Raw genomic sequence first — 14,690 nt, 5'->3', positions numbered from 1 at the left:
AGATGATAATTTCTAAAACTATTTCCCAAAGGCTCGTGTACTCACACAACTCAGGACAAGATGAACAAAAGAACATCCAAATAACAGCCTTGAGCTTGCTTTGTGCTCATTGGCTAATATATGCCAGATGACACGCAGTGGAGCTCGATGCCCATTGGAGAACTGGAGAAGGATTTTTCTGGATACGTATGCTCTCACTCAGAAAGCAGAAATTCTCATTTGATTTGCATGGTTTTGTTTTAGATATAATCTAGAGAAAATTCAATTGCTTTCAGACGTCCAAAATCACTTTTTTGTTTTGTTTAAGCTGGGTAAAACGAATATATAAAAAATAAATGCTCCCTCATACACCTCATTAGAATTGATATGTATATAAAAAAAAAATAGAAAAAATAGGGAAAAAAATGAAAGACAATTTTCATAAAATGTTTAAATAGATGTTACATATCAAACTGCAAAAGAAGGAAAACAATAGCTCTGCACCAAATAAATACATGCATATATATATTTATTTTTCAATTCCTATTTAATGTTTCATGTTACTGTACATGTCATAAATGAAGAAACAGTTACAAACTGTAATTATTGTTTCTTAGCTTATGCCCAGTTCCACTCCTATTTATTTATAGAAATGGCCAGCTTTTTGCACCTAACCACAGTTTAGAAATGAAAAACTAGCCGATTGTATAAATAAATAGAAGTAGATTCACAGGATACATTGAAACTTTCAGTGTCTGTACAGCAGACTGAACAGACAACAGTTAAAGTAAATTAGAAAGAATTGCTAAACATGAGAATTTTCACAGACATAAAAGTATTAAAAGCAATTAGAAGAAAATAACTGAATTAAAATAGTGCTATAATCTCAAACATTTCTCATTGTTTTTATATATATAAGATAAATTTTCAAACCAAAATAAATGAAATACATGATTTTTGCATATTTCTACATTTTAAATAGTTCTTCTACAATCTACTATTTTCTACAATATCTCCCAGACTTTCTAATTTTAAAAAATTTTCTGCATTTGGTAATATAATTTGAGTTTCCCTTCACTTCAAAATGTTTAAAATATTCTCACCTGTCCATTTTTTAATCCAACAAGGAGGCCTTCACTTCCTGGTGGCCCACCTATGACTTTTATGTATCGAATTAGAGCATCCATAACCCATTCTTTCTCCAAAACGCCTTGGAATGACAAACACTGAAGAATTTTTTCCTAAAGAAGAAAAACATGCTATAAAGATAATATAATCAACTAAAAAGTTTATGCATTTAACATGACATAAAAATTAAGGCATTTTACTTTCACATTACACATGATAATTTTATCATTTCTTTGAAAAATTATTTGAATTACGCATGCACATCTTTAAAAATTCAGTATTTTAAATAAACTACTTCTAAAGAAAGTACAATGCATAAACACCATGATAACAGATGTCCTTACCCAGCCTTTAATTTTGCAGTCACTGGTTGCAGATATATGCTTCCAGTTACAAAAATATTTTAAATGATGCAAAGATTCATTTATTTCTAAATTGAAAAAAAAAAAAAAAAATTGTAGACTAACTTTTCACAAGCTACTCCAGTGTCTACAGTGTTGCTGTAGCAATGATCAAAATAACATGACTGACCTGTAGTGCCCATTGAGGTGTGAGTGAGTGTGTGTGTGTGTGTGATTATGGCAAAGCCTCGAGGGCTATCTGCCTAAGGGGAGGGATGCCTTTGTGGAGGACTTTCTAAGGGAAACTGGCTCGTATATACGTTAGACATGGGGAAAACCATGAAAACGCCCATGCAGCCAGCCCGTTTGCAGGATTCGAACCTCGAACCGAACTACCAGTGTTCAGCGACTTTACAGCTCGGCCGCTGGTGGCCCCATTGAGGGGTGAAGCTGGCGGAATAATAATAAATAAATAAAAAAAGTAATCCAGTATCCTTTCTGTATACAAGGTATATATCCACAAATTATAGGCTGATCTAAAATAGGAATTTTGCAGCTATAACGAGTATGCAGAATCTCTACGTTTATTTTATTTTTATAAAATAAACGTAATTTATGATTCATATCAGATGTCGTTCCTGCAAACACATGTGTTAATTTTTTATAAACTTCTGATCTTATTCCTAAGGATTCTACTGTTGATTTTAAAACATACGCATATTCAGATCCAGTATCAATCAAAGCTTGAAGGTGAAATTTTTTTCCTTAATGGCAACCACTAAAGTTTAAAGCAATACTCTTGCTGAAGTGCAAGTTGAAGTAGGAGTGCTAATTTCACAGTTTTCTTGGTTGCACTCGAGAGGAACTTTTGATTTCTGCTTAAATTCTAGACAACGAACAATTAATGCTTCCTACCACAAAACATGTGTAGAACTTTGCTTTTACAATTTTTAGCTCGATAATTGGTTTTCAAACATGTAAAGCAACATTTTTTCTCTTTCATAATTTAAAATTTTTCATCATGACTTAAATTTTGTGATTTTTAGCAATCATTGCTTTGATGAGATTTTTCACAGAATATACAATTTATTACATTATTGTTATTTATTTCTTTTGCTCTCGAAAACAAGTTGCTTACAGTAGGTATAGTAATATCTTACCCATCCTTATGAATTTTTCTGTAGGGATCACTTTGCTTCATACATGATTTTTCTAGAGTTATTCTTTCTTCCGCTTCGACATCAGCCCTTGGAAAATTTAAAAGCTGGGTCAGTCTTGCACTATATGATTTTTCTTCACTGAACGAGTTTCTCGACCAAACTCTCAACACATCTTTTGGAATACGCGACTCCACAAATGGGAAGAGCATTGCAGAATATTTGTCTGAGGTCATGCCAAAGAATTCTAATGATCTGAGGTGAGATTCAAGTTTATCATATAAAGTGATAAGTTGCCACTCAAAGCAAAACTAAAGGGAAATTAATTCTACACTGGTTGAATGTATATGAATAATGCTATACTCAACAGGCTACACTACAATACTGAAATCTGATAAGTTTTCTAAAGTGCAAAATCTAATATTCTGTGAATCAAATCTTCATTTTGGGGGAAAAAATGTTACAAATTTTGTATATATGTAAATAACTTTACGGAAATTATAAGTGAAATTTAGTATTTTTTGTATAATGTTATATGAAATGCTTGAAACAAAAGATGCTTTGCTGGAAAAATAAGGTTACCAGGGGCCACTTAATATTGAGTAAATGGATATCTCGCTAAATTGGTGAGATATCACTAAGCTGGCAATTCTTTGAGGGAATAATTTGCCACACTTGGTGACAGTTAGGTCTGGTGACTACATAACTGTAATTAATCCTAAAAGTAACTGTCCATACCCAGTTTCCATATACCTTCCAGTAATTTTGAGAAGCAAGAAAGTCCTAGAGATATTTTGCCATCCAGGGTAAATTATATAAGACAAGGAAAAGCATCAGTTTATCAGTAGTTATTGTTTAGTTCAGCATGAGTTCAGAGAACTAAGATATCTAAGTGTTATCTTCGCTCTTTAGATGCGCTTTGCATTGTATTTAATGTTCTTATTAGTTTTAAGTGTAACTACTGATTGTACTCAATAATACTGTGAAGAGTTGTACAACTATTCTTGAGTAAAGTTCCAGATCAATAAAGTGTTCATTTCGGTAAAATAAATTTTATCCATTTATCATCGGTTTTGTGTGTATTCAATCTATTATGAACCCATATGCACACAATGATTTTTAGTGTCAGAAGTAGGATTGAATGCTGGTGACAAAAGCAATGGATGCACAACTAAGACAGCTGGTGACTACTTTTGATGCATTACAAGAAAAGATGAAAAAGACCATTAACACTGTTAAAGGAGAGATGAAAGCTGACTAATACCATTAACACTGTTAAAATAGAGATGAAAGCTGACCAAGAGGGATGAAGCAGGTCAAGAAAGGATGGAATGGGCCATCAAATCAGTTCAAGAAAAGATTGAAACAGGTCAAGATGAAATGAAAAGAGAAATTATTGCCATAATAGAAATCAAATTTGAGGTTACGGAAGGCAAAAAGGACATGGTTGAAGATAAAGTTGGAGAAATTCAAGAAAGTTTGTGCTAATTAAAATACAATAACACGCCAAGCAAATATTAATTTAGAAGTCAAACAACAAAAATCAGCATTAATTTTTCAAAATTTCACAGGACTAGTTTTGATGGTTTTACCGAACCATCATCCTCAGCTGCAAAAGTGCTTTTTGCTGTTTAACAACAAATTGAAGAAAGAGTTTTTACTCTCAAACAACAAATTGATTACAGAGTTTCTGCCATTATCAAAGAAGTTGACACCTCAAAGAAATTCACAGCAACAGCAGGAAGCAATTCAGCCAGTTTCAAACTGTTACACCTTCTAATCCCTCTTTAATGCTATCAATACATTATAGTAAGACTTTCTTGCAAGTGTATAAGACTTAATTTTCTATATTGGCAAATGAAAATGGATGGGATTCTGAAGCTAAGGCCTGCCATATCACTGCTTCTGTGAGAGCAGACGCAGCAGCTATCCTTTTAACTCCCTGAAAACCAGAGACTAGAATTTGAAGCTCTATCCAATGTGTTGGAGCTGCGCTTTGGACAGAGGTGTTTAAAGTGCTATAGCAGGCTTTAGTCACAATCTCACGGAACCCTCCAGTAGCCCAACATGCATGTTGAAGGGCTCTCTTATGTCGTCTTTTCAGACAATCAGAAACAAGGGAAATCTTGTCCCTGCAATACTTCATTGATGGCACCCAGGATACTGTGATACAGAGAGCCATGCGAATGGAAACGTCAAGGGCTTAAAAAGTCAAATCAAGGGGAAATGTCAAGGGCTTACCATGAAATTCAAGGCAGCCCAGCAAGCAACTTGTAGACTGCCACCCAATCATAGCTGCTCAAGAGCAGGAGCCTGTGGATCAAGTGACTGCTCGTCTAGGCAATTTAACCAGGCAAGTCAATGCCTTGAGGCAGAATAGTTATATGCCAAAGGCCATATATGAAGGAAATGCAGAAGTACAGAAAATAAGACTGCTCCCTAGCACGGATGCAGAAAGCAAATTAGAGGGCATCTCACAAAGCAGAGAATGCCAGATATTGAGAAGAACCATTGTAAACAGCTTCAGATTTCTGAAACAAGGGGCAGCAGTAATGGACTCTACTTCATGGGACATATCAATGAAGTTCCTTGGAATATGCCATCAGTACAAGACCAATGTTACCATCATCCAAAAAGTTTTCGCTCGACAACTGGAATGTAAACTCCATCTGCACCTGCATTACCCACCAGACTGTGTCCAGGGATAAAATAAATGTTGATGTAAAATTAAATGTTTACATCCTGTTTTGAAGTGCTGCCTACCATCACACAACATATACACTTTTTTGTAAAAAAAAAAAAATCGAAACACCATGAAGGAAGTGGTTGTTTTAGATGAAACTGAATATGTGCATAGCTCATACACAGATAATAAAACGATCAAAAAATCAAGGTCATAGTTCCTGTTCACAGCTCAAAATCACCCATTGAGTGTTCAAATTAGTAGTTCGCAGAACCACCCCTGCCGGCAATGCATGCCTGAATTGAGGCAAGGAGTGGTAGAGTTTCCTAATGTCATCCTGTGACACATTCTGTCAGGCATTCATCAGTTGTCACTCCAGATCAGTGATATTTTATGGTGCCCAAATCTGGGGACCCACCATGTTCCAGACATGCTTGATTGGTGAAAGCTCTGGTGACCTTGCTGGTCAAGGAAGAGTATCAACTGCCTGGAGACAGTCCAGAGATATGTGAGGGGTATGTGGCCTGGCAATATCTTGTTAGAAAATGGCCCCAGGATGCCATGCCGTGAAGAATAATGCAACTGGCCGCAGGATGATATTAACATATTGTTGAGCTGTTAAAGATGTTTGGAGGATGACTAAAGATAACCTACTGTCATAAGAAATAGTGTCCCACACCATCACACCAGATGTTATGGCTGTATGCCTTTGTAAAACAAAGGCTTATTGGGACTGCTAGCCCCATCCTCTCCAGACAAGAACACATGGTCATCTGCTTCCACAGTGAAGTGGGATTCATCGCTGAACACTACATGACACCACTTCAGATGAATCTGCCAATGTTGTGGGGTCACAGATAAATGTCTTAAAGACCTCTGTGAGTGTAACCCTGCCTCACACAAGCACCGCGAGATGGTGGACAGTACCACGGGAGGTATCAATGTGGCTGTAGTTTATTGACTAGTTAACAATGAATGTTGCCTCGCATTTCTGCTTCATGGCCTTCCAGAGCCTTCATTTCATCTGCAATTTCCTTGTAGCAACCATTGCTGTCAACATCTTTGCACAGCAGTGTCTGTATGCTGCAGGTGGTGGCCTATTGCTTGGTATGACCATCCAGCTTCATGCAACCGTACAATGCAACCATGTTCAAAGTTGTTTAATTGTAAGGTCTTCGATATCATCGTAATGGCATCTTTAGTTGCTTCTTTACAGAATTACAATGTCAGCAACAAAAAAAAAAAGATAAATTTTCCACCTCTGTTACAGGTTTTATACTTCGCGAATTGTGTACTAGAAATGTGCGCTATGATCGAAATTCCTGTTCATTTGCCTTGAAACTTTGATAATTTGCATGTTCGATGAAGATGTTTTTGCATACCAAATTTCGTCACGATCGCAAAAGTCCTTGGTGATTTTTTTGCAAAAGAGCGTATAACAAATATTACCAACACATGCATACTTGGATTAGTTTGTCTAAGGAAATATAATTTTTCCTTGAACTTCAAAAATAATGAACTGTATTCTGCCTCTGAGGACACAACCCTATTCTAAGTTAAAGGATGAAGGCGTCAAATCTATTCCCCCCCCAAATCATAGCTCAGGATGGTATCACAGTACTAGCAACAACATAATTATTACTACCTGGATCCTCAGCTAAAAACAGAAATTTCTGGTACAGCATCGCAGAATACCCCAAGAGCTGTAACAGCTCGAAAGAAGCTCTAGTAGTCTCGGCATTCATCGACCTACTGAGAACTGTTATTGCAGTGAGATCTGCCAGTGTAACTGAGAAGGCGAACGTCATTAGGAAAGATGAAGTGGTTGCAGCATGCATTACAGTGACCTGCATTAACCAACCAGTAGTCCTTCACAGTTTGAGGCTTCGGAGAGATTAGCATCGTAGTTATTGCATAATACTAAGTGATGAAGAGAGAAATGCTGCAGAAAGCATCATTCAAGAATTTCAAAATGTTTTCTCCAGCTCATCTGATGTAATTCAAACCAGTTTGACACAACATAGAACTGATACAGAGATTCATCGAGCAATCAAGCAACATCCAAGACGGATATCAATTGCTAAACAAAAGGAGGGAGGAAAATTTCTAAAGGACATAAAAGAAAACAAAGTTATCAAGCCTTCAGCTAGTCCTTGGTCTTCTCCTATTGTTCTGGTCTCAAAAAAAGATGGTTTGACTATATTTTATGCTGACTATTGGCAGTTGAATGGTTGAATGACAGTACAAAAAAGATAGCTACCCTCTTCCTAGAACTGACGACATTTTGGACACTCTTTCTAGAAGCAGGTGGTTTTTGATGCTTGATGTAAAGAGTGGATATTGGCAGGTAGAGATACAACCTGATGACCGAGAAAAAGATGGCATTTAGTACTGGACTACTATTACTACATCACCGGCAGTTCAAGGTGATGCTGTTAGGATTGTGCTACGTGCTGGCAACGTTCGAATGCCTTATGGAGACTATAAACTACAGTCACCCTGTGACAGTCCTAAACAGGCTGAACGACAGTGCAGTTCTAATCCGTAGATCATCAAATTCTAAGCCTAAGTCATTAATTATGATAAGCTAGACCCTTACTGTGATTATAGTACCTAGCCCCCATATTGTATATAATGTAAATACAATACTAAGACCATGATCCTGTTTGTATATAAATTTGAGAATTTCTGCATTTATTTATTGATTTAGTATTTGGTTTGTTTTATGTTATTTATTGAAATTATTATTTGAGTACTGCACTGATTTTCTTTAATTGTACGTATGGCTTCCTGTCCAGGGATTGTACAACCCAGAATGAGCAGTCTTTGGGAAATGGGCAGTTTCAAGAATTTTGTATATATGTATGTAAATAACTTTATTGAAATTGTAGTATTTCCCGCTCAATGTAACATGAAATGCTTGAAAAGAAAATTCTTTGCAGAAAAAGAAGACTACAGGTGGAAAGTCTACTTAATGTAGAGTAAATGGCTATTTGCCTAAATTCATGAGATATCGCTAAGTTGCTGACGGTTTTGGTGACTAACTGTAGTCTTCAAATTTGGCGAGAAATCGCCAAACTTGGAGAACATTTGTGGTGAAATTTTAGTCTGGTCCCTGTCATCCTACATGTCACAGTATATGGCCCTCATATGCTTTCCAGTAACTTTGAGAAATGGAAGGTACTATAAATCTCTTAGCGGCAGGGGAAAAACTATATTAGACCAGACAGAGCATCAACTCTCCGTTTTTCACAATTCTTAGTTCAGAGCTGAATTTGGAGCATTGAGATATCTATGTCAGCTTTGCCTTTTAGATATGCTTTGCACTGCATCATGTTGTGTACATTCAATCTGTTACAAATCCATATGCATGCAACATTATATTGATCAATATTTGTCACGATAACTTTTGTAGAAATGCTCATCACATGATCTCTTAACATCGGAAACTTTCAAATTTTTAGTTGCATACAAATATAAACACTTTGCTCTTCAATTAGTGTATGGCCTCTTAGAAAGATTCCTGAATTTTTTATCAAATATTTTGGTCAATTTTTTCATATGGAAGTCAAACATTTTGATTTTTATAACAATAGCAAAATTTTCTTAAATATAAGTATAGGAACCAGAGGAACATGTAAAATATTAGATTTTGTATTTGATATAATTTTATTTTAAAATTTAAAAACATAAATCTTTGCCTCATTTGAAACATTTTTTAACCAGAAGTATGTCTACAACTACCTTTGGGAAAATAAAGGCCTTTAAGGGCTTTTTGGACACAGTATATGTTTAGCAGAGGGGGAACACTAATGCTCTTTTAATAAATATGAATTTTTCAGTTTTCTGTAATATGGGCTAAATAATAGTTAAAAGAGTTCTGATTAATAGCATTAATCATCTTAAATTGGCATTTGTCTTTGCATAAAATGAAAAAAATCAAAATATTTATGGAGCTAAGAAACTCTCCTGAGTTAAAGAACTACATGAATGACTGAGATATGAAACTTACTTGACAAAGTACAATATGCTTAGCACATACAACTAATAATGTGCATTCAACTTTTAAGTTTATCTTTTCCTTCACTTTGTAGTGCATGTCAGACGATTCATCTGATACTTCATATATATTGATCCTTTCAGGCATCTGTATCTATAGGAAATCATATTTTCAATAAATTAAATTATCTGTAATACAGATTTAAGGTTACAGTGGAATTTGCATTAAATAAAAAATTCAATTAAACACAAACTCACTGCTAAACGCTTCTTATAAATAGCCAATTTCTTCACCAATTCTCGGCACTTTACGACCACTGCAGATAGAAAATTTTATAGATTATAATTAGAATTCAAACTCTGATATATCACTAATTAGGTACATAAAATGAAAGTTCAAATAAATTAACTAACCTTTATCTTCTGTGATTAAATGCTGAACAACTACATCTGTCATGTTTTGCCGATAAGCATAACGTTCACGATATAAACTATGAACAGTGGTAAAACAAACTTCATAATATGCAGCAATACCATCTTGACTTCCAATTGCCTAAAAACAGTACAGTGAGAAAAAGGTCTATTGTACTCAAAATTAAATCCACTACGTCTCAGCAAATAAGACAGATACCAATATCAAATAAGATAATTAGATACATTCACAAATTTCTCATAAAAGATAAAAATAAACTAATATACACTCTTTTGCAAAAAAAAAAAAAAAAAAAATCGAAGCCCCAAGAGGGACTTTTACGATCATGGTGAAATTTGGTACGCAAAAACATCTTGATCAAACACGCAAATGATCAAAGTTTTAAGGCAACAAGGCAAATGAACAGGAATTGCGATCATAGCCCGTATTTCTAGTACACAATTCCCAAAGTACAAAACCAGTAAAAGAGGCCGAAAATTTATCTTTTGTTGTTGTTGCCATTCTGACTCCGTAAAGAAGTAAATAAAGATGCTGTAACGATGATATCGAAGACCTTACAGACAACTAAACGACTTTAAACGTAGTCGCATTAGGCCGCTACCTGCAGCGTACAGACACTGTTCTGCAGAGATGTTTGCAGCAATGATTGCTACAAGGAAATTGCCAATGAAAGGAAGGCTCTGGAAGGCCAAGGACCACAAATGCAAGACAAAACAGGATGATTGTTCGCAAGGCCCGAACCACCCCAATGGTATCATTGTCGACTATTCAACACACTACAGCCCTGTCTATACCTCCTGTGGTACAGTCTACCATCTCATGCCGCTTGTCTGAGGCAGGGTAACACTCACAGAGGCATTTAAGACATTTGCCTTTGACCCAACATGGGCGGAGTCGTCTGGAGTGGTGTCGCAGTTGATCCTCATCGTTGCCTTCAGATTGGCATCATGTAGTGTTCAGCGATGAATCCCATTTCCCTCTTGAATCAGATGACCACCATGTCCGTGTCTGGAGAGGGCAGGGCAATCAGTTCCAATCAGCTTTTGATTTGAAAAAGCATACAGCCATAACCCCTGGTGTGATGGTGTGAGGCACTATTTCTTATGACAGCAGGTCATCCTCCATACATCTTTAACAACCCAATGATATGTTGATACCATCCTGCAGCCGGTTGTATTCCCCTTTATGGCACGTCATCCTGGGGCCATTTTCCAACAAGATAATGCCAGGCCACATACCACTCACATATCTCTGGACTGTCTCGATGCAGTTGATACTCTTCCTTGGCCAGCAAGGTCACCAGACAGTTCACCAATTGAGCATGTCTGGAACATGATAGGCCACCAGATTTGGGCACCATAAAATATCACTGATCTGGAGTGACATCTGATGAAAGCCTAGCAGAATGTGTTGCAGGATGACATTGGGAAGCTCTCCCACTTCTTGCCTCGACAAATGCAAGCATGCATTGCTACCAGGGGCAGTTCGACTAACTACTAATTTGAGCACTCAATGGTGTGAGCTGTGAATGGGTATTATGACCTTGATTTTTAAAGCATTTTATTATCTGTGTATGTGCTATGCACATATTCAATTTCATCAAAAACAACCACTTCCTTCATGGAGCTTCTATTTCCCCCCCCCCAAAAGAGTAACTACACATGCAGAAAGACAAAAATTCATGCTGGGCCACTTCTAATCCTCAGCAATTGTTCAACATATCAGAACTTGTAGTCAACGAGTTACAAAATCATTCAGCAGGCAAAGTTGTTCACAAACCCTGCAACGTATCCCACAACTGCATTATATTAGGAGCTGGATCCATTGATCACAAGGTGATTTTCAATGCATTTCATAATTGTTTCTAAAGATTTCATATTGAGGGGTTACAGAAGATAAATTGTAGTTAGTAACGTCTGTACTACTGCAGCCATTTCATGGTAACTACAGACTGGTTATGTTAAAACACTCCAACTCTACCAGAAAAATTATTATCATTAAGACATGCTGATGATCAGCGATTGTTCACATATCTCAGATTGGTCAAAACAGAGCCAAATAAAATAGATAGCCTGATTAAGACCACATGAACATATCCCAAACCACTAAAAGGTATAGTTCAGGCTAATGAAGACATATGTAGCTTTATGCAGCCCATGCCACAATCTAATGTACATATCAGACTGATACAGTTGGAACCTAGATTCAACCAAACAATGAAAAAACTTAATGTTTGTTGCTTTATCCTCCAATGAATTCATACCTATTTCAGTCATTGAAATCTGCGATGCTGCTACAAGAATGGGCTATGGATTGTTTACCATTGCCAAATCTGGCAGTGTGGAAGCAGTGCCATAGTCCTCTCGTATTTTGTTTTAAAATTAACAAGCACTGAAATCAGCAGCAATTTCACAAACTGGAGCTAATCTATGATTCATAAATCAATGATGCCAGCTAGTGTAATCTCAATCTTTAATGGCATGTAAAAAGCTGAAGATGTCATTTACAGCAGAGTCCAAAATGCAGAATTGAGACAATATAAGACCTGACAATAGCAAATTCATCAACAATCTCAGAAACTGTATGATGCATTCTTCTGTCACTAGTAATCACAGTGTGTTCAAACTCAAATAGCACACAAAATGCAGTTATGCTGAACAGAAAAGTAGAAATGTTGGTATGATATTTTAGATACTTCTGTGCCATTCTGCATTTTTTTGTTCCCTACTCAGAGGCATGATATCTTTTATGATAATTTTTCTATGAGCTTCACTGAAAATTTCAAGTAAATAGTGAGACAGAGTAAGAAGACAGTCCATTTACATGAAAACCAGAAAAAATTTAAAAAAAGCACATTCCCATGCTGGACCTTTGGTAAAGATCCTAAAATGAGCTTTTCATACCAAATGCTGATGGAGTACCAATAGGACTGTACAAAAGAAACTAGAAAAATCAAAAGTGCACTGAAAATTTAAATTCAAAAATTGAATAAATACTACATTTTTAAGAAAACTATATTCTTTAATAAATGCATAGCTAAAACATTCAAAAAATTGTTATAATAGACTCTGTCATATTAAAGTAAAATACAGAAAATTAAATATAATAAACACAGATACTTTAAAGCAAAATACAGAATTTAACATACATTTAAATTATACATGATTTGTCACTGACTGAAACATTATTTTTTATGGAATTTAGTGTTAAAAACTAGACTGAATTGTTGAGTTATGGCAATGTACACAAAGGCTATAAGCCCATGGAATATTTGTTAAACCTGAGGAAAATGATGAAAATCTCATGCGGCTGTCTAATTGATACACTAGAAATAGGACCCAGGATAGACTACCAGTGTTTCATACTGTTAGTTACTTGGTCACTGGTGCATGATTTAGTCCAAAATAACCAATGGAATAATTTAATGACTAGAACAAATATATTTTCTAAATATTTAAAAAGCTCCTCGTGTAAATATGAGTACGGCATTAAAACTGAAAAAATATATATTTAATCATCCAAGTAGCAGTTTTTAAAAACGCTCATAAACTGTCCGATTAACATATTAATCATATTATTATACAGCTTATTTTTAGAATTCTTGGGGAAGGGAAACATTAATAGATTTTCACAGAAAATAAATGAGTAAAATATTTTATTTTGAAAAACACTTTTTTTTCCTTCTCGCCCCCTTATATCACCTATGAGTTGAAGGAAGCACAGCATCTGACTATAAAGTTAAAATTATGAAATACATTAATATACATTCTTACCACATGCGTGGAATCAGCTTTTGTTGCACAGCACCATACCCAGGAATCTTGTTCAGATATATAACCTACAAAAACTCCTTCCTTAGTATATAAGGAACATTTCTTGTTAGTGCCACAAATTATTATGTATTCACCATTAGAAAAATAAGTTACTCTAAGGGGATCAAATCCTAATGCTCGTTCTCGTCCAACCTAAATAAAGAGAAAATTCAAATATTAATAGTTTAGTTAAAAGGAACACAAATTTCCTTTACTTAAGAGGATGTAATTATATCTTGTTCCTCCCCTCTTAATTTTTCATATTAATACACAAAATGTTCAAATGAAAATCCACAAGATTTTTTCTTTAAATGTTGGTTATATGAATGTGTTGCTAATTACAGTTTTTCAAAACATGCCAGATCTTTATGAAAATAGTTCCAGCACTAAAGGGAAGAGGCTGAGAGAATTCCAATGTAGAAATCTAGCTTTATGGTACCTGTAGCTCAAAAAGACCAGCTAATAAGCATTCATTATGCTTACATAACTTAAATGCAAACAGTTCCACACATTTAAGAGCAAATTTCATGAGGATATTAATGATTAAAATCACTTTACAGAGCCTATGACTGAGTAATTCCTACCAGATCAAAGCAGAATTACAAAACCCAAGTTGTTCATTTTGGTGATTAATTAATATCTTAGACCCTGGCTTCATCAAACTATTAATTATAAACATGCAAATTTTGCATGGCACCTTTTGTATATTAATTTACAGAGGAATATTAAGCATTTTATATTAACTGGGGTTTATAAAAAGCTTGATTTTGTCCTTAACAGAAAACTCTTAACTCCTGTTCTGAAAATGTTTTGCATAAAAATAAGCTCAAATGTATATATTTAAATTATGCACACATTACAGTTATCTGGACGTAAGATATTTCATGTAGATTTACATACAGTTTTTTCTTTTGCAATATATTTTAAGACAATCCCCGACATGTAAGGCCACTTTTCTTATGCATGTTGAGCACTAGTACTGATATTCTTGTCTTTGTCCTTTGTTTATAATGAATACACTAAACAATCTTTATCTGAACTTCTCGATTTTGCTGTGAAATGGGTAATTTCCCCTTAATTCGACATTTATGATCTGTCACACAGACATTAACGACTAACTGGTCAATGAATTTTAAAACAGATTTTACATGTGCTATT

General features: G+C 35.2%; 1 protein-coding gene across 3 annotated transcripts in view; it reads right to left on the bottom strand.

Moving 5' to 3' along the window:
- Oseg1 (intraflagellar transport protein Oseg1) overlaps nt 1-14,690 on the bottom strand; it is a 142,774-nt gene that overhangs the window by 89,859 nt on the left and 38,225 nt on the right. For all 3 annotated transcript variants that reach the window (XR_004757012.2, XM_035351497.2, XM_085808392.1), the window contains exons 7-11: nt 13,494-13,685; nt 9,702-9,840; nt 9,546-9,604; nt 9,301-9,441; nt 1,083-1,220 (exon numbers count right to left, since the gene is read on the bottom strand). Coding sequence is in view for 2 of the 3 variants with exons in the window: in XM_035351497.2 (XP_035207388.1) it covers nt 1,083-1,220; nt 9,301-9,441; nt 9,546-9,604; nt 9,702-9,840; nt 13,494-13,685 (669 nt within the window). In the remaining variant the exon portion in view is untranslated. The remainder of the gene's footprint in view (nt 1-1,082; nt 1,221-9,300; nt 9,442-9,545; nt 9,605-9,701; nt 9,841-13,493; nt 13,686-14,690) is intronic.

This window comes from Stegodyphus dumicola, chromosome X1 (assembly GCF_044657685.1).
Source record: "Stegodyphus dumicola isolate Sdum_Otavi_A_Nest chromosome X1, ASM4465768v1".
Lineage (NCBI taxonomy): Eukaryota > Metazoa > Arthropoda > Arachnida > Araneae > Eresidae > Stegodyphus > Stegodyphus dumicola.
This window is presented reverse-complemented; position numbering and strand designations above follow the sequence as displayed.